General features: G+C 39.4%; 1 protein-coding gene across 30 annotated transcripts in view; it reads left to right on the top strand.

The window, feature by feature from the left end:
- CAMK2G (calcium/calmodulin dependent protein kinase II gamma) overlaps window positions 1-25,620 on the top strand; it is a 178,043-nt gene that overhangs the window by 108,603 nt on the left and 43,820 nt on the right. For 17 of the 30 annotated variants that reach the window (XM_088128544.1, XM_088128560.1, XM_088128546.1 and 14 more), the window contains exons 8-13: window positions 1,929-2,012; window positions 6,324-6,418; window positions 6,947-7,069; window positions 7,464-7,547; window positions 10,378-10,420; window positions 21,844-21,906. In XM_088128544.1, coding sequence (XP_087984670.1) covers window positions 1,929-2,012; window positions 6,324-6,418; window positions 6,947-7,069; window positions 7,464-7,547; window positions 10,378-10,420; window positions 21,844-21,906 — 492 coding nt within the window. The remainder of the gene's footprint in view (window positions 1-1,928; window positions 2,013-6,323; window positions 6,419-6,946; window positions 7,070-7,463; window positions 7,548-10,377; window positions 10,421-21,843; window positions 21,907-25,620) is intronic. The other 13 variants (XM_088128586.1, XM_088128554.1, XM_088128567.1 and 10 more) reach the window with 1 other exon arrangement.

The raw sequence follows: 25,620 nt of genomic DNA, 5'->3' as shown, positions 1-25,620 counted from the left end.
ATTATTTGGACCTATTTCAGTCAGGTTTCAAGCTGGGATATAGCATAGAGATGGCATTGATTTGAGCTTATTGATGATCTCTGGCAGGCCTGGGACAGGAGTAGTATGACCTTCCTGGTCTTGCTTGATCTCTTAGCAGTTTTTGATACTATTGATTATGGTATCCTTTTGAGCTGTCTCCAAGACATAGTAATTGGGGTATGTTTGGAAGGGACGGTTTGGGGGAGGGGAGAGGAAATTAAGCTCTTTAATTATGAGGTGCTCAATACTCCCCCTTCTCCTATTTATCATTTATATGAAGCTGGTAGGCAAGATCATCTTTGACATGAGGCCAGGTTTTAGCAGTATGCTGATGATAACCCAACCTTACATCTTGACCCCTGGCCAAGTGAGCAAGGCTGTCAAAGTGCTGACCAGGTCCTTGGGGGCTGTCCAGGTCCTGTTGGGGAGGAACACTCCCCAAAAGACAATTCCAGTGATTTCATTGTTAGCTCTGGATGGGGTTATACTCCCCCAGACAGAGCTGGTTTGCAGTTAGGGGTCCTCCTGGACTCACAGCTCCTGCTTGAGGAGCAGGTGGCAGCTGCGGCCCAGAGGACTTTTGCATAGCTTTATCTTGTGCAACAACTGTAACTCTTCCTGGAATAGGAGACATTAATCACTACCATTCATGCTTCTATCATCTCTCAACTGGACAACTACAGTGCACTTTATATGGGGCTGCCCCCAAAGAACATTCAGATGCTACAATTGGTCTAGAACATAGTAGCTGTAGGTGCACTATGGGAAACCCATGTAACACATCTATTCTGAGAACCAGACTGGTTGCCAGTTGACTTCTGGGCGCAATTCAAATTACTGGTTGTCATCTTTAAAGCCTTAGGTATTTCAGGACCTGTCTATCTGCCAGATTGCCTTCTCCCAGTAACATCTTTATTGTTGTACAGAGTCACTTTGTGTGAGATGGGTATCTATATAAATGTGACAAATAAATAAAAATAAACATCTGCCTGCCTAATAAAATCTAGTAGGAGTGGATCTTTACATGTCCCCTTGATCAGAGACTGTCATCTTCAAGGGCCATGGAAGCCTGGCTTCTCAGTCCCCATCCCGCCCTATGGAATAGTATGCCCCCCCCCACCTCCAGCTTTTGAACTGACCCTTCCTTCCTGGCCTTCAGAAAAATAGTGAAAACCTGGCTGCTCCACCAAGCCACAGGAGGTGTTTCATTATATCGCTTGTGAGGAGGAACTGGTTTTTTTTTGTTTTGAATGTTTCCTGGTTTTGTGTTATCATTTGTATCAGTGTTTTTCAAACTTGGCAAGTTTAAGATGGCTGGGGAATTCTGGGAGTTGAAGTCCACACATCTTAAAGTTGCTAAGTTGTTATAATGTACAATTTGTTTTTCAGTTTTATTTGTATTACTTCTAATTTCTACTATGTATTGGGGAGTTGCATGCCATTCAGAGTTGGCTGATTGGAGTGGGCTATAAGTCCTGTAAATATATAAATAAAAAGCAAATAAAATGAGGGAAACCCTTGGATATGTCCCAGAGAAAATGTGGGGTACAAATACAATGAATACATAAGATTAAAATATGATTAATGTTTGGCCACAGCATAAGATTTCACCTGCTAACTGAAGATTTATATGAGAAATGCTTCTCATGACATTCTATGATTTGCTTACTTCCCTGTGGCTTGAGTGGGAGTGTATTCCTCTGAGTAAATGAAATTAATTTGATTGGCATCCTGTAATACGACCTGGCACAAGATTGCCTAGTCTGGGAAGGTTTTTATTAATAATTCATGGGATAGCCCTCTAACATGTTCCCCCTGTGTCAGAAGGCTTCTTTTCTAGTCATCTGATTTACCAACTTTGTGAAAATAGTAGCTTTATTCTGAAGTGCTGCATTTTATTTTGGCAGGGTTTGCAGGTACTCCAGGTTACCTATCTCCTGAGGTCTTAAGAAAAGATCCTTATGGAAAGCCAGTGGATATATGGGCATGTGGTAAGATCATCTAACTTTTAACCTTAGTTGTTTGGGTTGTGGGATTTCTTTGCTTTAAAGTGGGACCGAGGTCCCTAAAGGCCTCTGATCTGTTTTAAGCGGAATGTTGCAGTATGTAAAAAAAATAAAAATAAAAATTGAGGAGACTCAGAATAGTCTATGAACCTGTGACTGTAATGTTCCCCAACTGAATTGGAAGGGCAGCTCTACACTCTCATTCAACTGCCATCAGTTCTTTAGAGATCAGTCAAGGTTGGCTCAGCGCTACCAGCTACACAGATGGTGCTCATCCTTGTTATTTGGGAGCTTATTATTTTCCTGAAAAGAGAGCTGTATAACAAAGAGCCTTGATGTAGAAGGATGATTGTCATAGACAGATTCCCTTCTATCCTGTGTGATGGAAATGTCAGAAGCTGGACTGACAGAAGTTACAGTGAAGGGAAGCCTGCATGCAGGGATTGTTTTCATTCTCCTTTTGGTGTGAAGAGACATCAAAATATAGATCAATCTCTTCCACCTCCTTGAAGGTTTACACAAATGCTCTTGGGTTCCTTGCTCTGGTGCTGTTCCCAGGATGAGCTTTCTCCTGCACTATATTGCTTATATTCTGTAATCCAACCAAATATATAAAACACTGTAAACTAGATCTGTTTGCCAAAGGAGCTTTTGCAAAATGTGCATTACAGGTCCTTCCTAAATCTTTAATCACAGCTGAGTCATTCCATCATAAAATATATTAGTTTATATAATGTCTGGTGGTCAAGTGCTTCATGCTAGAGTCCTTGCCATATACCATGAAGGTTCCTTCTGGCTGGATATAAGACAGGCTATCATATTATCAAATGTACTTAAAGATGTGGCTTGAATTCAAGACTACTTGAATTATGATATTATATTATATGGCCATTAAGATAGGGACAGGCAACCTTTTATACCAGGATTCATCTTTTTGTTCTGATGACTCCAGGGATTATGGCTGGTGACATGACATTACAGAGCCTGTTGTTTGCAGGGAACCTTAGAGGTGAAATGAGCACGTTCTGCCTTGCAAAGATTCAACACATCCATTTCTTTTATCAAAAAAATATACTGACAAACATTTTTCAGTTTGTTATTAAATTTCAACCGTGTTATCTGGATGCCTATAATACTAGTCCCAGGCTTTGAAGGTTACCTGCCCCTATGCTTTTATGGGGGCCAAAGTATTCCTTGGAGAATAAACTCCATTACAGTATACTCAGTAATCATTCCAAATTAAAATATTTTATTTATAAACACAGATAAAGCACAGAGACCCAAAGCATTCAAGTGATTTTGGGCAATAGCCAGAATAAATAAATAAAAAGTTCTAAAGGGCTTGTTGGATAAATTAGCAGTCAGAATTCAAAATAAAATGAAATTGGCTAAATGAGATAAATGTTACCAAGCTACAAATTGAAAGAGGGCTTTTCTTAAGATGAGGTTTGGCTGGCGGAAACACAACTTACATCAGGTTTGAACTCTTTAATGTTCTCAGTTACTTTAGATTGCCTGAGATCATCAGCAGTCAGGGCTGTTTAGAAAATCTAGCTTTAAGCAAATCAAGTGCCATAAGGATCAGAAATTGGGGTAGGATTAGAAATCAAAAAGAATTGCAAAAACAATGTTGGGAAAGAAGGAAGCTCTGTGGAGGTTAATAACCCATTTTTAGGCAGTTTTAACTGTAATGAGAAAGAGGAAAGATTTAGAAGTAGCAGCCAACTGTGGCAGGTACACAAAGCTCCGTTTTGTGCAGACCTTGGGGAATGGTTAAGGGGGGACTTTCATAAAGTTCTAACCTAATTTGTAAGGAAATTAAACATCTGTCTTTTTGTCTGCTTGGACTCGAGAGGGCCATAGGAATATTATTGGAATTAAAAAAAAAACTAAAGTAGTTGTACTAATTTTGGTTTATATTCCAAGTAAAATATAAAAAAGTGATGAATCTACACATACACAAACATATACACGCGTACAAACATTTTTATTGATAAAGTGTAAGGCAGCTTTAATTGGGATATAGGATTTATAACCAGTGAATGCACTCTTTCCTGTCCTTCAGGAAACCCAAATTGCAAATTTCCAAATGAAGATAATGAGGACCTGAAAAATCCCAAGAAAACAAAGTTGCATCCAACTCCTGAGTAGGGAGGATGATATCAGTTGTGGAGGCACAAGAAGAAAATTATTCAAATGTTATATGGATTTCCCTTGATTGATTCCTTAACTGGGAAGCCCATATTTAAGTGAATTAGCATATGATTGTGATATTTTAATAAATTATTCAATCAAAGAAGTTCCTGCTCCTTAACCAAAAAGACATTTTAATATTTCTTTATAAATCAAATTAGCAGGCAGAGACTCAGTGACCCTAGACTTCCCTTATCCAGAGTCAAAATGCAGAAATCATATTTTGGTAAAGGCCATTTCTGCACCTAACAGTCTAGCTTTCAAAATAGGGTGCTGCCCATTTTAGCTATTAAGAATAGTCACTTTTCGTTTAACCAACATTTGGCTGCAAAACTCTCAGAATAATCCAACTTCTGTTTTGATTGCAATATATTTTACAGAGCTCTTTTCATTTTAGTATTTAGATTATTAATTAGGCTTCTCAATTCTCAGACATTGTTCCCTGTTTTTGTTCTTTTAAAACCATTTTGTCCCACGGAAATTCCCAGGGCACTAGTGGGACAGCATTTTTGTAAACATAACTTAACACTTTTTCTTTATGTAGCCTGCAATTATCTGCTGTTCCATTAAGCTCTAAGAGTGTTTAGACCTTTAACTCTCTCCATCAGAAGTTTGAAAGAAAAACTTGTGTTAGATGGGGTGAAAAAAGACTGAGGTTTGTTGTCCGTTTTTTTTGCCTCAAACTGATTTAGAAGGGAAATGGTCCAGGATAGTCTGTTCATTCATCTCTGAGATGAATAGTGCTTTTAAACTTCTCATTAGGATACTCTCTTCATTGTAGAAAAACAGAACTTTTACTGCATGAATGGAGCATTATTCTGTGTTTGTTAGAGTAATAAACATGGTTTCAATTTATTAGTGCACTTCTGATGCTATGTTACATCCTATAATTGGAATGGACTTTGTCCCATTTGTGAAAGTATATACATATAATTTGAATAAACCCTGCCAGCTGGAACAAATGAGAGAGCAATTCAAAAATGTCCTTAATCATCCACTATATTAAAGGAACAGATCAGGAAAAGGCTAATCTTGCTGCATTTCTTTTGTCTGGAATGTTCATAACAGAATGCTTTATGAACTTGCTAGGTGTTGTCATTAGCACACAGGGAGCATGGCTTCATCAGTGTGCTCACTGCTAGAGGTAGAGGATTGTGTCTTAATGCAATAGGGGCTAGATTGGGATTACTAAACTGATTCTGACTTGGTAAAACAAAGGCTCTGTGATCAGTTGGTTCCTCAAACTAGAGATCAGTGATTTGGATAGGGATCTGAATAGGGATCTCCTTTCTCATAGAACCATCGCCATGACAGGTGACCCCAGTAGCTGCAGTGACAAGGATTCTTTTTAGCAGCTCCCTCCATTAGGATAGCTTAGCTACAATGCCCCATGCATTTGCAATCTTATGTTCTGTTGCTGTTACATGCTCAATGCAAGACCGTCCTCCTGCATGGTCTGGAAGCAGCAGAAAGTATAATATGTAACATCTATGATGTTGTGCAGTGTAATTAGCCACTGCTATACAGCTGCCATTGTTGAAAGAGCTGCACTTAGTTTGCTACTGAGCCAAATTTACATTTTGATGTTACTCTGAGCATCATAGGATCAGGACGCCTGAAAATAGCATCTTCTATTTGGATCTGTGATTGTTATGGAGGCCCTCCTGGTTTGTGAATATTCATTTGGCATCAGTCCAGTTAATCTATGAACATGCAGTAAACTAACTGTAGTCACAGGTTTGTGGTTGACTGAACATAGAGGGGCTCAACATGCAAGAGACTGACTCCCTTTTGCAATATTTCATTGAAATTTAAAACTTCAAATAAATTTATTAATGTATAGTACACGATGGCTGAGGATGCTGCAAGCATTCTCAGATTTTTCCATGTAAAAAAAATTATGGTAACTTGAGAGATGTTGGTATGACAGAGAGGGAAAGGTATGTTCATCCACAGAAATTGGAATGAGTCTTGACGATAGAGGATAGGATGTATTGTGACAATGGGCAGCAGCTTAAAGGGTGGGTAGTCACCATGGATTGAGCTTGACTCAAGGGTGCACTTGCCTTTTAGTGTAACCGTAATTTTTTTCTTCTCCCCCAGGAGTTATTCTGTATATATTACTTGTTGGATATCCCCCATTTTGGGATGAAGATCAGCATAAACTGTATCAGCAGATCAAGGCGGGGGCCTATGATGTAAGATAATTTTTATATGTTGTTCCTGCTGTTAATTGTCTGAACTAAATTATGGTTTTGATGCATCATGCTAAAAGATACATTGTTGGGCATAGGAGGTAAAGAAGAGGGATAGTGTCAGAAGTTGCTCTTCCGTGGATAGTTATGGAGGGGTTTCTTTTGCCTGAATAATACTGGATCAGTAATTCCTGAAGTATTAAAATCTTTTGGTGGCCAAAAATTCTTTTAAAGAGAGCTGTTTTCTATTGTTAGCTGGATGAGATACCAGGAACCAACTAGTGTTTCTATTTAGCTGTCGCTTAAATTCAGCAATCTAAAACTTAAAATTCTGCTCTAATAGTTTGTAATCTACAGCTCACATCCATATTGAAACTGTACCACATATATTTTTCTGCTTTGAAATTCTCCATAATGTGATTCTCTGAAAGGCCACTAACTCATAGTGACTCACTATGGAATAACGGCAGAAGCATCAACCAGAATACATGAACTTAAGCATTCTAGTGCCTTTGTTATCTCTCCTCATAGTTTCCTTCTCCCGAGTGGGATACTGTGACCCCAGAAGCAAAGAACTTAATCAACCAGATGCTGACGATAAACCCTGCAAAACGCATCACAGCAGATCAGGCTCTTAAGCACCCATGGGTCTGTGTAGGTATCTGCATCTTTACTAAAAGGAAAATTTGTTGATCATTCATGTTATCCTGTTTACTTGCAATAACTTTAGAAGCTTGGAAATAGGTTCCACCCAGGTTAAAGCTGAAATGGAAGAACTACAAATATGACATGTGGAGGGGGAGAGATTGAGACTGAGAGCCAGCGGTTAAGTGGTTGGACTAGGCCTGGGGGAAACCCAAGTTCAAGCCTCTCTTCGTTCATGGAAGCACTCTTGGTGAATTTGGGCCGGTTACACACACAGCAGAATAAAATGAAGAGAGATTGCCATGTAAGCTGCCTTAAACACTTGGAGGAAAGACAGGATAGAAATCTAATAGTTAAATAAATTGAGACTGAAATCTAACAATTCTCCTTGGCTTTTTTCCAGCAACGATCCACTGTAGCTTCTATGATGCACAGACAGGAGACTGTGGAATGCTTGAGAAAGTTCAATGCCAGAAGAAAGCTGAAGGTATATTCTTGAAGAAAACACTGACTTATGTTTCCATATTTTGTGATTATAGAAGTTGGCAATATACATTTTAGTTACTGTGCCTAAAATTGATGAAGACAAATAGATATATAGATATATGTATGTGTGTGCGCATGCATGCACATGGGATCTGAGCTTTTTCTTGTGTCTGGTGTCTGAGTGTTCCCTTCTACCCACTCACTCTTCCTTCATATATTTGTTTTGAACTCAATCCTCCTTCATTTTTTCTACATAACCAATCCACCTCTACATACTTCTTTCCTCCTATTAGTCACACAGCTTTGTATTCCGCAACCATTCATTTTCTTCTTGTTTCATGATGTGCATTCCTCAAATGCCTCAGTCCACTGTATGGTTCAGCTTTTTGATTCTTCTGATGTACGCCACTCCCACTCACATATAGCAAAGTAAGCAGAAGCATACTTTTATGGATAGCCATTTTGCTTCTTTCAACTAACATTAATTCCTTCCAACAAACCACATATTATTGACTACCTTTCTATTATCATCTGCACCTATCAGCAAGATATAGAATTTTACCTCTATTCTCTAGTTTTTCACCATTTATGTAAAACTTGCAATTGTTTGCTCTGTTTTCCCTGTCAAAGATTAACTGTCCTGGTCATTTTTGGATCTCTATCCCATGTTGCATCATGCAATTTAATATTTATCAAAAATTGTTTGAATTTCATCCAGCAATATGGCATTATCTGCATACATTCATATTCCCAGTCAGCACATCTCTGTCATCACAAGTATTCCATATACATTTATTGTTAAATACATTAAACAACATAATACGTCCTTGTGTTACCTCCTGATCACTGTTGAACCATTTGCTTACAACTCAATGTAATTTCATGTATGTTCACTTCCACTACTATTGTTTCATCATCACCACCGTCATCGTCATCAATTTCATCAGTTGTTATCATAATCACGTTCAGCAACCAACCTTCAACTCCACATTCATGGAAAACATTGCGTAATTCAAGTCAATATATTTTATGTATACTTTCCCTAAATCAACAAATGAATGATCAACTTCCTTTCTCACTTAAGTACATTTTTCAGCCACCTGCGGAGAAGCAAAAAATTGGCCTGTACCCCATCTGCCCAGCAGAAAGTCTCACTGCAGTTCTCAAATTTATCTCATTGTCAGCTCTCAAACCCCTTCGATCAAAATTCTGCCAGATGCCTTTCCAGATACTGTATACTTAACAACTAAACCCCGTAGTTTTTTTCATTCACTTTTGCTGCTTTTCCCTTTATATAAGTATAATGCTATTCGTCCAATCATTAGGCATAGATGCATCCCTCAAACATGTTAAACAACTCAAATTGTCACCTCATATACAAACCAAATCCACATTTTAACACTCATTTAGTTATACCATGTACCCCTGCAGCCTTATTGCTATATTTCCCATGTAAATTTCATTCCACCAAGCATCCTTTTTGATACACACATACAAATACATACATGCACATACAAATACCTCCATGCAGGTATACACGCATACATATATACATACTGTGGCACTCTGTACATAATCCCCTTCTGCCTATTCAAAGGAGCTTCCACATCCCCTGTCCGTGTGTGAGGAGAAAAATCTAATTCTCATTCATTCTTCAGTCTCTGAATGGCCCAAACAATTTTTCTTACTTTCTCGTCGTGTTCCCTGGTATCCATTCATTTTACCTAGCACAGCATTTTTTTACCCCTGGATTGCATTTATTCAGAACATTGCAGTTTTTCACCAAACTCATGTCTAGTACTTTTATTATCAGCACTCAGAATAACATGCTTATACATCATACCTTCTGACACATATTTAGCCCTTCCATTCATGGTTAATGCTACACGTTCAGTTCTCTGCGTGTATTCCTCGGCTCCACCCCACAAAATGAGATAGCTGTTATTCAGATCTGTTACATCCATTCCCTCTGTCTTAGTTTCACGGACATAGAATGCATCTATTTTTCTTCCTTTAATTTCATTAATTAATTAATGCTCTTTACCATTTACTCCTCCTACATTTCATGTTGCAATCTTATATGCTATAGTGGTCACCAGATTTATCTAGATAGCTAGCTATCTAACAAATTTATACAGCCGCCCATCTCACAAAAAGTGACTCTTGGTAACGTACAATGATCCAATAAAACAATACATTTCTAAACAATCATTACATAAAACCATTATATAGTAATTATTAAAAACATTAAAAACGATAAAAACAGAACTAAAACAGAGAAAAGGAAAATAATAGGTGAAGGGATGTTAATAATAGATAGCTCTATAGATATGGATCTTCACTACTAGTAAGATAGAGTGTGTAGAGGTTACTAACCTTAGTTGTACCTGTGGCACATGCAGCATTACCAGCTCTTGGTAGATAGAGTCAGTAATGGCCAGTTTTAGCACATTTTGGTCAGTATGCTTTCACTAAAACCAAACACCAGTTTTGCCCAAGCATAGTCACGCTGTTTTAAGCAAAGTAGGATATCTAATCTAAAGAGTGCATTGCACACCAATATATTGTGGTTCGCATCCTGCCAACTAGGAGGTCTATCTAACATAGAGACCCATTTGGGAGGCTATGACAGGCAAAGCAGAGAATTATTTCCTGCAAAGAGAAGAAACTTCAGTCTTTCTATCTTGTGTTATAGGCCATAGTAAACATGTATATGCACTGGTATGGTACAGAGAATATGCATTCCTCAATTTATAATTTTTTTAATATATATATATATATATATATATACATATATACATATACATGTGTGTGTATATTGCTATTTTTAGGGTGCAATCCTTACTACTATGCTGGTGTCTCGGAATTTTTCAGGTAAGATTTTTTTTTTCTGTTCCTTGATTTATTTCCATATGTGTTAAACAAATTTGGACTGGAAATCAGGCAGATTGCACTTAATTTGTTTGAAGAACAATCCCATTTTGTGCAGTGATTGTATATCTAACCTGGGCCTAGATAAGAATTGCCACAATCTACCTGAGAAATGGGACTTCCATCAAAAAAGGCCCAGTATTGCACTTGGCACCCTTCAATTTTCTGTTGGTTTTCACTTGTTTATATTGTGGCAGCAAAGTTTGTTTCTTTCAGCTCAGAGGAGGGGAACAAAATCCTAAACAAACACCAGGTTGATTTCTGGGAGAAATAGTAGGATGGTCCCTACTATACATGAAGAGCATGGCTAGGGAATTCTGGGAGTTGAAGTCCACACATCTTAAAGGCTCTGAGATTAAGAAACACTGTCCTAGAGCATCCAGAGAGGGGCAGGGAGAGTGGGAAAAAAGTCAAAATGGTGGCCACAGTGCAGCCAAGAAGTAGGTGGAGCTTTGTGTAGTTGCTGCCACCTTCTTGACTTACACCTTCTTTCTACTTACAATTTTTTATTCTTTGTAATTGTAAAGTACCTAAATCATGGATTACATAGTAGTACTCTTTGACGGTTTCTTAAAAAACTATTCTCTCTATATCCCAACTCCCCAAGTTTAAGCACAACTTTTTCAATTTGCAGAGGTGGGTATGCTTATGGCGGTGAGATTTTCTTTAACTGTGGCAAGAAACTGTGGTTACTTTGGAGAGACAGTGCCCCTAGCAGTATTTTCTTTCAACAAAACTGAAATGGTTTGAGAGGGTACTTTTCTAATCTCACTCCTAAGTGTAGGGAAAAGTCTCAGATCTAAATTTTCAGTCAAATGGAATCTAATTTCTCACTATTCATAAACATGATACTATATTTATGCAACTACTCCAAACTCTTAATTTCTCTGTCAGAATGCCATAAAAAAGAAGATATTAATATTCACAGTGGAGAATTATGATAACTGTGATATATTGAAAAAAGTCAGGAAAGGATTTGACAGCTACAGTCCCTTCCCTGCTTCTGCTACTGCTGAATGCCAGATCAGCCCATAATATTTATCAGTGACTTGATCGTGGTCAAAGGACTGACTGGAGTGCGTTACTGAGATCTGACTGAGGTCAGTAAGAGGATTTGCAGCAGTGAAAAGACAGACTTTTAGAACTAAAATAGATCAGTGTAGCTGAAGTTCTTTGTTGTCCAAGTTCTTTGTATATGAGAGGGAGAATGTCAGCTTAGTGTTGGTGTAGGAATCAACAGGACAGTATAGGAGTCACAATGAGGTCAAGCACCTGTAGATTTAATAAATAATAAAATACATTTAAGCACCTCTATTCCTACTAATGGTCATCAGCTGTGGTCTTGGCGGTCATGGTAGTATTTCCCCAACAGGCTAAATCCCTCAGGTAGGAAATAAGTGACTGCATTTGCTGACTTTTGATACATTTTACAAAACACATGCATAAGTATAAATAAGCAACGCAGATCACGTTATTAAAGCTGTACTGATAAACAATATAGAAAAGTTTGCACTAACATCTAACACTGTATTCAAAATGATACTCATGTTCCCTTGTACAGATAGTTGCAAAGGTCACACGAATAATACGCTTGGTACAGCTGCTCCAGACAGAGCCCCAGATCAAGGAAGGCAAGCTCTGACTTAATCTCAGAGAGATGCATACCCAGTAATAACCTGCAAAATCCAGGTAGAGCTAGAACTCCATGCTTAACATGCAGGTGACTGGAAAGAACGGCATGGCTGCAGAACGCCACCGGGCTATGAGGCTTCGCTACAATACATGTGGGCATTAATCCTGAGACCCACGTATCAGAACGATACCCAGGGATAACGGAAACAAAACTTTCACAGATCCCTCAGTCTAAATCAGAGTAGCCCCAAAGGAGCAGAGGAAGCAGATGCAAGCCAAACCGCAAGGAAGAAAGCCCCGTAATTTTCCGTAAGGGCAAGCGATAGGATAGTATTGAACAAAAGGAGAACTAATGCACCTAGCAGAGATGGAAAACAGTGAACTAAGCTAGGGTCACAGAGTTCTTTCAAACTCATCAGCAGAAGGTTGAGTGTGTGTTGCCTCATAAGGAGAGGCCAAAGTCAAGGCACAGCAGTGAATAGAGTCTTGCTCGTTAGGAAGTGGAACATTACTCAGGTCTCTCAAGTCCTGGAATTTCTGACACTGTTGGGGTTCATTTTTTTCACCTGACTAACTTTCTCTCCACTGTTTCTCAAGCAGATATGTTCTCCACTTCATAACTTTCCTGGCTGTAAATGATTACATTAATAAACCACTCTGTTTCTTTAGCTGTCATTTTGACTTGTCTTGATGCAGCTTTCGAGATATCCTGTCTCTTTATTGTTGAAAGCCACTGCTAGGGAGCAAGTGATGGGATTTCCTGGTGCTCTATTGGCAAAACAGAGCCTCCTCAAACTTCTTCCTTACTTTCTCTATCGTATGTCTTTGACTTGTGGGCATGTGTTCAGGTGCTTATTTAAGAAACTGCCAGAGGTACAGAGGTTAGTTTAAAATGGGTCTTTTTCTTGAAAGGTGCTTCAGTTACGGGAATGGAGAGAAGGCCCAAGGTCATTGTGAAAGCTGTTTGGGATTTACATGATCCACATGTGTTGCACAGCCTTTCAGCCTATGTGCTGCACAGTTTGAATTGTAATATCCCTCAGGAATAAGAAGTGAGTATTAGGGGTTGGATGAGGCGGAGAATTGCGTGCCAGTATGTCTAGCATATCTCTGGAAATTTGCTTGGGGGAGGGCTGTTGATTTCATATTCCTAGCAGGCTGTTTCATGTATCTGGACTTCACCTTTTCAGTTTACGTAGCCACCGTTAGTGCCTTTCACACAAACACCTACCTGGAACAGGTTCATTTCTGAGTATCATTGAGGTTCTTCTCAATTTTTCTTAAAAATCTCACTTCCACCAAAGCTTTTTTAAAAAATAATTGTAGCATCTTGAAGAAGGTCAGTTCAGTATGTCGTAACTCTACAGAGACACCCGCAGAAAAACAGACACCAGATTAGAATTGAATGCAACTCAAGAGAATTTAAAAAGTGTATTTGAGTTTGGTGGTCTCAATTTGAAAGACAATTGATAGCTGGCTGCTCTTCTGGCATCTCAGAAATTCTGCCCTCTTCCTCCTCATGCACATGATCCCTTCTCATCTTTCTCTTTCCACACAGGCACACCCCCTGCCTTTTGTTAAGAAAATCCACAAAGTTTCTCTGTTCCTCTCAGCAAGAACAAACAAAACAAAAAAAAAAGCAAAATCACTGTGACTGTGCTGCAAATAGCAGCAGGAAACTTGATAAATTAGTGCTTTTGCTGGGGGAGGGGGGGGACTCTCTTATCTCTCCGTGAGAGAAAATGGTCCGAAAACAGAATGATTGATGGGCAGGTTGACTGAAAGAACCAGATGAAGGGCTAGGTTGCTGTTGCTGCTGCTAGAAGATTAAAAATGTGCTCCCTAGCCCTTAAGAAACGTCCTGGGTCTGTCACTGATGCAAATGGAGTGGGAATCAGATTCAGATTCACCTGCTTGTCCCAGTTTGGTTACAGGGCTGAAAATGTCAGCAGGTAGCAGCTGTGGCCAGGAAGGCTTTTGCACAGGTTCATCTGATTTGCCAGTTGCTCCCTTTCCTCGATCAAGAGGCATTTCAGACTGTCACTCATGCCCTGTTCGCTTTATGGCTTGACTACTGCAACATGACTTATGTGGGGCTTCCCTTGAAGGCTACCTAGATGTTTCAACTGGTCCAGAATGCAGCGGCATGGGCAGCGATGTGCATGCCTCAGTGTAACACCCTTGCTTTGTGAGTGGTACTGGTTGCCAGTTTGCTTCTGGGTGTGATTCAAGGAGCTGGTCATTACCTGTAATGCCTATGTCATTACCTACATGACATAGGACCTGATTACTTAAGGATCTGCCTGGCTGATTTGATTTGGCAAGGTTGGCATGCTCCAGGTTCCTTTGATTGAACAGTGCCTTCTATCAGGACCCCAGAAGTGTGCCCTCTCTGTCGCAGCACCTATCCTCTGGTATGAGGTTCCCTGAGATCTGGGTGGCTCCCTGTATGTGGGAATGACCTTGGGAGACAGGGCAACAAGAAGGTCAGATAAAAGGCAGCTGAGCCTGCAGCATGAATGTGGGTGGGGCAAGAGGCTCAGAAGAGACCCTCCCTAGTTTCTTGGGCTGTAAAGGAGACAGTGGGAGAGAAGACTTGCAAGATTCTGTTAATGTAACTTTACAATAAAGTAGAATTAACTCATCTGGTAGTGTTTCCTGTCTGGTCTACCTCGTAAGGCTGACACACCTACCCTACTGGTATTTCAGAGGGCCTTACAGATCTTGCTGTTCACCCAGACATTCAGCTAGGGTGGTTGAAACCCTTTTTGAGTTGTGTGAGTATCTCTCTCATTGTTGCCCCAGTTTTGCCATCTTTTGCCACAAGATGCTGGGGGCTGTGCACAAAGTAAATAAATACATAATCAGGCAGGTGGTTTAATGGCCCTGAGCGTAGTTTACCTTTCCCTGCTCCTTCTCTCTCACTTCAGGGTCCCTTCTCCCTGCAATAGTTTTGCAACAGAGGAGGGAAGAAGGAAAATACCCCATTTTGCCCTAAAATTTCAGTTTGGATCTGAGTGCTGAATGCATCAGTCTTGCCCAGAGGAGGAGGGCCATACACTGAATGTCCATCCTCGTCACCTGGGGAGTACTGTGGACAGGACAGAGCCCAAGCTGGCTAGGAATCTGTGGTGCTGAGAGGGAGTTTGGTGTGACCTCATGTCAGGTGTAGGATATTCTAGGTATCAGTTGTCATATATGTGACCAATTATTTCTCAAGAAAACTGATATTTATTTATCTGTAGATCTAAACTGATTTGGTAAGAACTTACACAATCTTTTCCACATGTCTATGGAATTTTGTAGAAGAACCAAAAGGCCAAAAAAAAAATCCTTCTCCCCCACTTTCCCCCCCACTTTTCCTTATAGCATGTAAAGATACGTTTGGAAACTCTGCAAATGATGCCTGCTATAATCCTATACCCCAGATTCTCAGATTGACAATAGATGTAGGATAGCATTGCACTAGCACCTTCTCCATCATGAGGAGAGGTAGAATAATCACGCAGAAAGAGTTGAATGGTGAGAAATTGCTTAATTTGAGTCGCCCTGGTAAATCTTAGCTCAATGTAGAATACACAGTCTCTCTCTAAAGCCTTCATTATGTTTCCCAGCTAATAGTCTGTCATTCCAATAAATAGAATTTAGAGCTTTAGGTTTTTTTTCTCTACGTAGTCTTTTATACTATAGTAATACAGTTATATATGCTGCCCAGAGTCACCTTTTTGTGAAATGGGCAGCCATATATACAGTCAGGTCCAGAAATATTGGGACATCGACACAATTCTAACATCTTTGGCTCTATACACCACCACAATGGATTTGGAATGAAACAAACACAATGTGCGTTAACTGCAGACTGTCAGCTTTAATTTGAGGGTATGTACATCCAACTCAGGTGAACGGTGTAGGAATTACAACAGTTTGCATATGTGCCTCCCACTTGTCAAGGGACCAAAAGTAATGGGACAATTGGCTTCTCAGCTGTTCCATGGCCAGGTGTGTGATATCCCCTCAGTACCCCAATTACAATGTGCAGATAAAAGGTCCAGAGTTCAGTTCAAGTGTGCTATTTGCATTTGGAATCTGTTGCTGTCAACTCTCAAGATGAGATCCAAAGAGCTGTCACTATCAGTGAAGCAAGCCATCATTAGGCTGAAGAAACAAAACAAACCCATCAGAGAGATAGCAAGAACATTAGGCGTGGCCAAAACAACTGTTTGGAACATTCTCAAAAAGAAGGAACGCACCGGTGAGCTCAGCAACACCAAAAGACCTGGGAGACAACAGAAAACAACTGTGGTGGATGACCGAAGAATCCTTTCCCTGGTGAAGAAAACACCCTTCACAACAGTTAGCCAGATCAAGAACACTCTCCAGGAGGTAGGTGTATGTGTGTCAAAGTCAACAATCAAAAGAAGACTTCACCAGAGTGAATACAGAGGGTTCACCACAAGATGTAAACCATTGGTGAGCCTCAAAAACAGGAAGGCCAGATTAGAGTTTGCCAAACAACATCTAAAAAAGCCTTCACAGTTCTGGAACAACATCCTATGGACAGATGAGACCAAGATCAACTTGTACCAGAGTGATGGGAAGAGAAGAGTATGGAGAAGGAAAGGAACTGCTCATGATCCTAAGCATACCACCTCATCAGTGAAGCATGGTGGTGGTAGTGTCATGGCGTGGGCATGTATGGCTGCCAATGGAACTGGTTCTCTTGTATTTATTGATGATGTGACTGCTGACAAAAGCAGCAGGATGAATTCTGCAGTGTTTCGGGCAATATTATCTGCTCACATTCAGCCAAATGCTGCAGAACTCATTGGACGGCACTTCACAGTACAGATGGACAATGACCCAAAGCATACTGTAAAAGCAACCAAAGAGTTTTTGAAGGGACAGAAGTGGAATGTTATGCAATGGCCAAGTCAGTCACCTGACCTGAATCCCATTGAGCATGCATTTCACTTGCTGAAGACAAAACTGAAGGGAAAATGCCCCAAGAACAAGCAGGAACTGAAGACAGTTGCAGTAGAGGCCTGGCAGAGCATCACCAGGGATGAAACCCAGCGTCTGGTGATGTCTATGCGTTCCAGGCTTCAGGCTGTGATTGACTGCAATGGATTTGCAACCAAGTATTAAAAAGGGAAAGTTTGATTTATGATTGTTATTCTGTCCCATTACTTTTGGTCCCTTGACAAGTGGGAGGCACATATGCAAACTGTTGTAATTCCTACACCGTTCACCTGAGTTGGATGTACATACCCTCAAATTAAAGCTGACAGTTTGCAGTTAAAGCACATTGTGTTTGTTTCATTCCAAATCCATTGTGGTGGTGTATAGAGCCAAAGATGTTAGAATTGTGTCGGTGTCCCAATATTTCTGGACCTGACTGTATATGATGAGTGACTAAAAGACTAAATAAATAAAGCTACTTAATATGTATAATATTGCAAAGAAATAAATAAATAAAGGCTTTTAAATAAATGTTAATTTTAATGTTTTTAATTTTTAATTTTGAAAAAGTAGCAATTAATTTAGTTCTCAGAAACATTCGCTCTGTGGAAGAAACAGGGTAATGTTTGGGGCCATTACAGTAAAACTTTTGTACCAAAAAAATAGCTCTTGATCCTAATTAGTAATACAGGCTGTCCCCGGGTTAAGAATGTCCAGTTTATGGATGACCCATAGTTAAGAATGAAGCCTATTGTAGCAAAATTTGAGTTAAATACACAATGATTCAAGTTAAATAGATGATGGTTCGAGTTCATTACACAATGCTAGTATTAAACAATAATATTGTTGCAGTTTACATACAAATTCGACATAAGGACAGACCTTGGGAACAGAACTCATTCTTAAACTGGGGACTCCCTGTATTGTCTTCCAAGTACTTGCATGAGATGATTCTAACTTTTCACTGTATGCAGAGCATGATAGAAATGGAAGTCATCGCTCTTTCCAGCTTAGCAGTTCTCAAATTGCCTTCTCACACCCAAACAATATCATACAAAACCAGAAGCAACATTTTCAGTGGCATGATTCTTTTACAGTTTAAAAAATAAAATGAGGGCATTAAACCTATTTTTGTAATCTTGAATGTTAAGGATGAAATATTTTAGTTCCAACCATTCTCATATCAACTTGTAATTGCAGAGATATCATCATCCCAGTCCTCACAGCTAGAAAACAATCTTTTAAAAATACACTCCCCGGCCAAAAAAATGTTGCCTATTATTGCTATATAGGTACAAGGAGTCAAATACAGAATGTCTTAAGAATGTTTTAAAATGTGAAGTACAGTTGTGTAATGTGTTTGCAAATGCGTGGAGCATGCAAATGCATTCAGGGAGGCCTGATGTGGTTATGATGTTGTATTGAATATATTCTGCACATCCTAAAGAGGTAGAGCTGCCTTCTAGTTGAGCTTGACTCCTGGTGGCTTCATAGACATAGCCATGGCGTTTTCTCAGCAGCAGTACAGAAGTGGTTTGCCATTGCCTCTTTCCAAAATTGGACAATGTTGGCCAGTTGCTTCCACTTGTTGAAAGTCTACACATACTACCTGAATTCAAACCATGATGGTGCTGAAATTTCATTGTTGACTATTTTAGTGCAAAAGAAGAGTCTGATATGGGAAAAAGTGGTTAGAAAATGTCATAGTTGCCTGGCTTACTGATCAGAAGCTTTAACTTCATAAAGATGAGATTCTGATTAATTGATCATGGACATTGTAAACAAATCCCACCCTCATGGAGCACTAATCACTATATATGCCCAAATCAGAACAATAATGCTTTTTTATATTAAATATGCTTATATTTTGTCCTAGCCCATTCTTTAAAATGCCACATAATACCTTTTAATCATAGTGGTGTTTGCCATAAAAATTGTTTGCCTTACCCCTCCCTACTCCAATCTTGTTTCATCTAAAGTTGGTTAAAGAACAGGCTAATTTTGGGTTAAATTTTGGTTAGAGAACAGGAAAATTATTTCCTTCTGATCATAAGCCATGCAGGCTTCTGGTTACATGGATGTGTTTTTTTCCAGTAGGACGACCTAAATGTGTCAGTGGGCATCAGAGACCACATATTAAATAAAAGGGTCACACGTGTATTATTTAATCTATTGAAATTTATCAAGCCAATTGTTTTTGGTCACGTGTACAATCTCACGTGTATTATGTCTGGGTTATGAACATTCTAATTGTGAAGTTATTGGATAGCTTACTCAAAGTATTGGGGACGAATTTGGATACATTCATTGCTCTATCCCTGACAGTGCTGGAATTATTTCTTCTACAGGGAATCTGGTGTCAATAAAATGTTTCCCTGTTCAGGAAATTTACATGGCTGCCCATCTTAAGCAAATAAATCTGGGAGCCTCACAATATAAAATGATAAAAACAGCATAAATACCAAATACAACATAATATACGAATATAAACAAACACAATACATGTACAGTACAAAAGCCAAGGCCATTCACACTTATCCTCAACTACAGATTCACCTATATTGGGTTCCACTAACAATCCAGCCTTAATGCCTGTGGGAAAAGCCAGGTTTTTGCAGCCTTCCAAAGGCCAACAGGGTCAGGGTCATCCGGATCTCCAGGGAAGCTATTCCACAAGGCAGGCGCCACAGCAGACAAGGCACATCTCCTGGGTCCTGCAGGATGGCACTCTTTCACTGAGGGGACCCAGAGCATGCCCCCCTACTGGATCGGGTGGGATAGGCAGAAACACCTGGAGACAGGCAGTCCTGCAAGTAACTTGGCCCTGTGCCATGTAGGGATTTAAAGGTGCTAAGCTGCACCTTGAATTGCACCCCAAAACATAGTGGGAGCCTGTGCAGCTTGCGCAGCAGAGGTGTTAACATGGGTGAATCTTGGTGCGCCCAATACTGCATGCGCCGCTGCATTCTGGACCAGTTGGAGCTTCTGAGTGCTTTTTGAGAGCAGCCCCGTCTAGAGCACGTTGCAGGAACCCAGATGGGAAGTGATTAAGGCATGAGTGGCTATGAGTAGAGCCTCCTGATCCAGGAAACGGCACAACTGGCACCCAAGATAGGTGCTCTCCTACACACAGCCTTGAAGTGATGATCTTTCAAGTATGTGCTACCCTTAAGACTGTTGCTGACTTAGTGTGCACTTCTGCCTGAGTGAGAAGACATAGATGGCATTTTAAAATGTATGACTGGTGCTTATCAGGCAAGATCATCTTTTGAATTAGTAAAGTCCATAATCTTTTGAATATGCCAAAGAAGAGGCAAAGAGATAGAGAACTAGATTTGTGGGGATGATCAGTCTTCATGTCTTGAAACTGGCATTTATTTTCCATATATCTCTTCCTTTTGTCCCTTCATTGTTTGAGGGACTTGACAGGGATAAATGAGAGACTGGTGTAGTCCAGAATATGAACTATGAGTGTCAGATCCCCCATTTAAATCTCAGCTCAGCCATAAACTCATCAGATGGCCTTAAGCACTTCACCCAGCCTCAACCCTCTCTTTGCACTCCAAGTTACACGATCTATGGTATACAGCTTTGGAAAGGCGCTAACACAAGTGAAGTGCCTTGGATTCTTGAAATGAACAATGTTAATAGAATAGCCTGCCCCTTTATCTCTTTGTCTTTCACTTGGATTAGAGAAGAAAGTAGCCCTAAACTGTTAAAACAAGTTTGCGGTTGGCTGGCTGTATTTGCTTTGAAAATGCAACTGCTCCCTTTAAAAAAAAAAAAAAAATTCTATATAATCCTCTCTTTTTTTCAGAGCAATTTGTTTTCCAGCTTCCATACTACTTTAAAATGCTATCCTTTATTATATTTTTATTATTCTTTTAGTTTAGTGGTTCTGCAGCATTACTAAGATACTAAAATATTTCCATTACTCTGCATTTTTTCTAACTGGTGAGATAGAATTACACATTTTCTTCTTTTCCTTTGAAATCTTCTGAATAATTTAACAAACTGTGGACTTTGACTCATTTGCTGCATATCTGACAATTACAACGTTGCATCGGTGATTATCAGAAACTTTCTAACCCTTTTGAGTGCCTTTCAGGCTGGAGGATAATAAAGAATCCTGAGCTAAACATCTGTATTTTTCTAGAGAGCAAAGAAATAAAAGCACTTTAATAAACTAGTTTAATGCAGGTCAGCACTTCATTCTTCTTAATGAATACTGATTTCCTTGTTAATGTTTCTTCACTTGGTACACAGTGGCTGAAGCTGCTGTTCATAAATCCAAGCCGACTGGTTGACTGATCATTCTAATGTATGTTTGTCTTTATTTCTTCTCTCTCTCTCTCTCTCTCCCCCCCCCTCTTTCTGAATAAGGTAACACAAGCTGTTGTAGCTGGTGTACATAGCATCCTCCAGTCCCTTTTGTGATGTTAAAGTAGGCATTGTAGTCTTCTGTTCTGCAGCTAATACTTTCTTTGATTTTGTTGACATAGAACTCTATAACTGAAAGCCTGTTTTATAAACACTGTTTACATCTAAAGCCTGCAGCTTTCTCAACTCTTCCTGATGTCCAACCCTTTGTGCTGGCTTCTGTGGTTTTATCTTCATATTTAAAAGGGAATAATATTATCTTTTTTATAATATTGTGTTTCCCCTCTCTTTTCTCTTTTTCCACATTTCTTTTTAAACTAATTTACTTGCACCATGCTAATGGGCCTTTATTGCTTTATTATGGCTCCTCCCACTGAATGATTGTGTCCAATCAGTTGGCAGGCAGAGCTCCGCCCCTGCTTCGGCCGCCATGAGTGCTGCCGGCCTGGCTGAGCAAGGTATGTGGCATGAGTCGTATCTCCTGAGTGCCTGAACCTAGAACACACACTTGCCCACCCTTTATCAATTCCACTGCCAGTCAAAACCAGCATGATAGTCTTTGTGCACCTAGTGAGACACACCATCCATGCTTGCTGGCTGAGAAAAGGGCATGCACTAAGGTATCCATCTAACCAAGAATCATAAGTACATTGATTTTAAACCTACTAACAAAATGCATGTTGGGTAATTAACCCTGTTTTGCTGTGAATTGACGTAAAAAAATTGGAGACAGGGATTGTCGTGTCAGTACATGTTTGAAGTGGTTTCAGAAGGTCGGTACAGCTCATACAGCTATGAATGTCTTAAGATGAGGATATCAACATGCTAGCAAAGTCTGTAAGCAAGGCAAGAGTGGGATGATGCCTTACAATGAATTTTGTTTTTAAATAACATCGAGGATAGTATAAGATTAGCTTGCTATTTTCTCATATGGACTGGTGATAAGCAGTGGCACACAGTAGCATTCAGTACTATGCATCATGTTTGTAATTCTACGTGAATGTACAGGTTTAAATTTGGGGAACAAAGGATAGGGGAAATAAGGTTTCTTGTAGTGGCAAAGGTGCTTAGCTTTTTTATCCAACTGAGAACATTGCCCTGGTACTTCCAAAGTTATTACTGTATAAGAATGGCAAATATGTGTTGTCCTCCTCCGCCAAATCCCCCCAAGCAGGAAAAGGATAGTGTGCAAGTAGAAGCATTAATCCCAGATAAGGAAAATGGTTCAAGGGCCAGATGATTTCCTATTGCTAATTCCTCTTCAGCTAAACAAAAGTGATTAGTTCAGGGACAAGAGCAAATAAATGTGTCCGTAGCCTGAACACTGCTTGAACCTGGGAAGAATACAATGTGAGGTGCTCATTTGACAAGTTCCAGAGGAGTCTTCTAATGACCTTGGAGCCAAAGCTGATGTGCCAGCCTTCCTAGGATTTCTTCACCAGCTTGGTTTCATGGACCTACAGGTGAGGGAACTCTGAAGATGCGTTCCCAGAACTACTGAATACACGCAAACTTTCCCATGGTCCCCTTGCTTATCAGATGAGGCCCTCCTAGGACAGGAGGTAGGATAAGGACCCTGTCATCTTTCTCATTTTTATCTCCTTTCCTACTTATTAACTTAATTTGCATGCTTCTATCTAGGTGCACCTACATGTGTGACATTTCACACAATGTATATGAACTCATGCGGTATATATGAACATATATTGCAGATTTTGGATGTACTGTGATCTAATTTCCCTGTCATAGACTGTAGGAGTAGGGTTTGGGTTTGGTAAAGGATGCATGTCCAGAACTTATGGGAACAAAACCAGGCTTGCTGTTCATATAAGTAGTTACTAGATTTGCCAATAAATTTTCAAAATTAATGTTGCAATCTTGAAAATTAAAAAAAAATTATTCAGAGAAAGAGCTTTATCTTTCAAGATATACACCAATTGCTAGATTATTCTTTAAAAGCCATGTTAGTTCAAAATGCAGTCACACTGTATCCCTTATACTAAAATGAGTCTACGTATAAATGAAAAGTGCACTTTTATCCAACCAAATTAGATGTGACTGAACAGGTGTGTACAATTTATATGTTGCTAGGAGCAATCTTTTTTTCTTTTTTTACGTGAAATGGACTTTTTTACATGAAATAGAATATATATGGATGTGAGGAAAAACTCTGCTCGCCTACACCTTGAGCACTTTCTTGTCTAGCCTAATTAACTTTTGATATCAAAACTAGACTTGGAGAAAATTGCTTGAAGCAAAAGAGAGCATCTCTTCGCCTATTTGAAGCCTTTGGTTAGATGTGTGAGGATAGCCCCATAAATAATATTCAGTGGAGGAAACAGGAACACTTATTTTCCAGGCTCCTCGTTTTTCTTGCAAGGGGTTTTCCTTTTCTTTTCCTTGAAAACTGGTAGAGTCAGAGTTGCCTGTCTTTGGTGTAAAGACATTGGACTAATTGGTAATTTCTCATAAATTAAACAGGGATTATGGTGAGGGTTAAAGGCCCTCTAAGGACTACTTGTAAAATATTTATCATGATATGCTAATGAAGGGATGCTCCCATTTGCTTCAAACAACTTTCTCCCAGACTATCTGCAACTCTGGAGGGTACAGACTCTTTTTAAACCATTATTTAAATGGTTTAGGCTAATAATAAGGAAGAAATGTGCATAAAAGCATTTCAAGAACACACATTATTGGGAACAGAAAATTTTTTCCCAGTTAATGTTGGTCTATAATTCTAGGAAGGGTATTCAAGTGCTGGTAGCACATTTTTGTTGTCTTTAGGAGGAAGGCATTTTAGTAGTTGTGAGTCTGCTAAACAGGATCTGTTTTTCGAAGGTGAATTCACTTTTAAGCTTTAGCTAGGCTTAAAAATTAGAACCATGGCTCTTGCACATTCATTATAGCCACTTACTTTTTTAGATATAATACCTTCACAATTGCAGGTCCATTTAGAAACTTCAGTGCAGATTGTGTGTCATTTAGGCCAGTACTAAAAACTGAGAAAACTAAGAAACAGGATAGAGTAATAACTAAGGGATGAGGAAGAATCAGATTCAAGCAACCATTGGATTATATTCAGCCAGTTTCTCTTTCTCACTCGATCCTACTGTATAAGGACACTGTTAAAATGTGGGGAAGCCAACATGTGTACCATCTTTAGATCCTACAACAGAAGATTCCCCCAGGCCACACATAATTTCTGAAAGACTTAAATGATAGCTCCTGGAGTCCTAAGTGTCTATGTCTGTCACAATTTTTAATTAAGTTTAGCTTTTATCCTGATTGGCACATTTGTTTTGTGTGATCCATGAAACACTATTTAAAGGCTGTGTACAACTCTCAGCTCAAAAAGGCTTTGGTTCCCCTGTCCTATATCAAAGGCAGAATATAAATGCACAATAAAAAAATGTGAGTATGCTTTTTAATATTCAATTTCCAAAGGCGTCTCAAAGCAATTATTTCACTTTTTAACAGGTAGAATGCAAGTTAGAATTAGATGGTGGTATGTCAAATTCCATGTCCTAGGTATATAGTTCAAAAGAATATGATCCTCTGAAAAGTTTAGCTTTTCTTGCACGTATGTGCTACTGAGACTTAATTTTTGACAGGGCCAAAGGAAACTGCCTGACAGGAGTAAGTACATCTTGGCTATGATTACTTTGGCAGGAAAGGGCCAACATTAGGCTTTTATGAAACTGGCTTTGAGTTTCATGTCACTGTTCAGGTTGCTTATTCTTCCACTGTTATTATGTATTGTCAACTCCAGTAAAAAGCACTGCATTTCTCAGTAGCTCTGCTATTGTGAGGGGTTTGTAAGCTATTTGCTTTACTGTGTGAAAAGTCTCTATCCAGGTGGAATTGGTTTTCAGTGGCCACTCTGTGCTCCATATTACACAACAGCATCAAGTGTAATGGAGGCAGAACTGAGGAAAACTCTGGAAGCCTCAGAGAGGCATCCCTCTTCATCCTTTCTCACATTTTCTCTTTTTAATACCTGAGGTATTGTTTCATTTCCATATGATAGCCATATTAGGCCTGGAATGGGTGGAGTTAGGACTTCTATTTCTTCCAAAAAAGTTCCTGAATGTGCCAGAACCAGCCTACTGTAGATAACTTTGATATTTCCCTTATGCTGCAAATAAAACTATAGGAATTCCAGACATGAA

Source organism: Python bivittatus, unplaced genomic scaffold, assembly GCF_059951505.1.
Source record: "Python bivittatus isolate LINGU-HERP-01145 unplaced genomic scaffold, Pbiv_v1 ctg000050_np1212, whole genome shotgun sequence".
Taxonomy (NCBI): domain Eukaryota; kingdom Metazoa; phylum Chordata; class Lepidosauria; order Squamata; family Pythonidae; genus Python; species Python bivittatus.
This window is presented reverse-complemented; position numbering and strand designations above follow the sequence as displayed.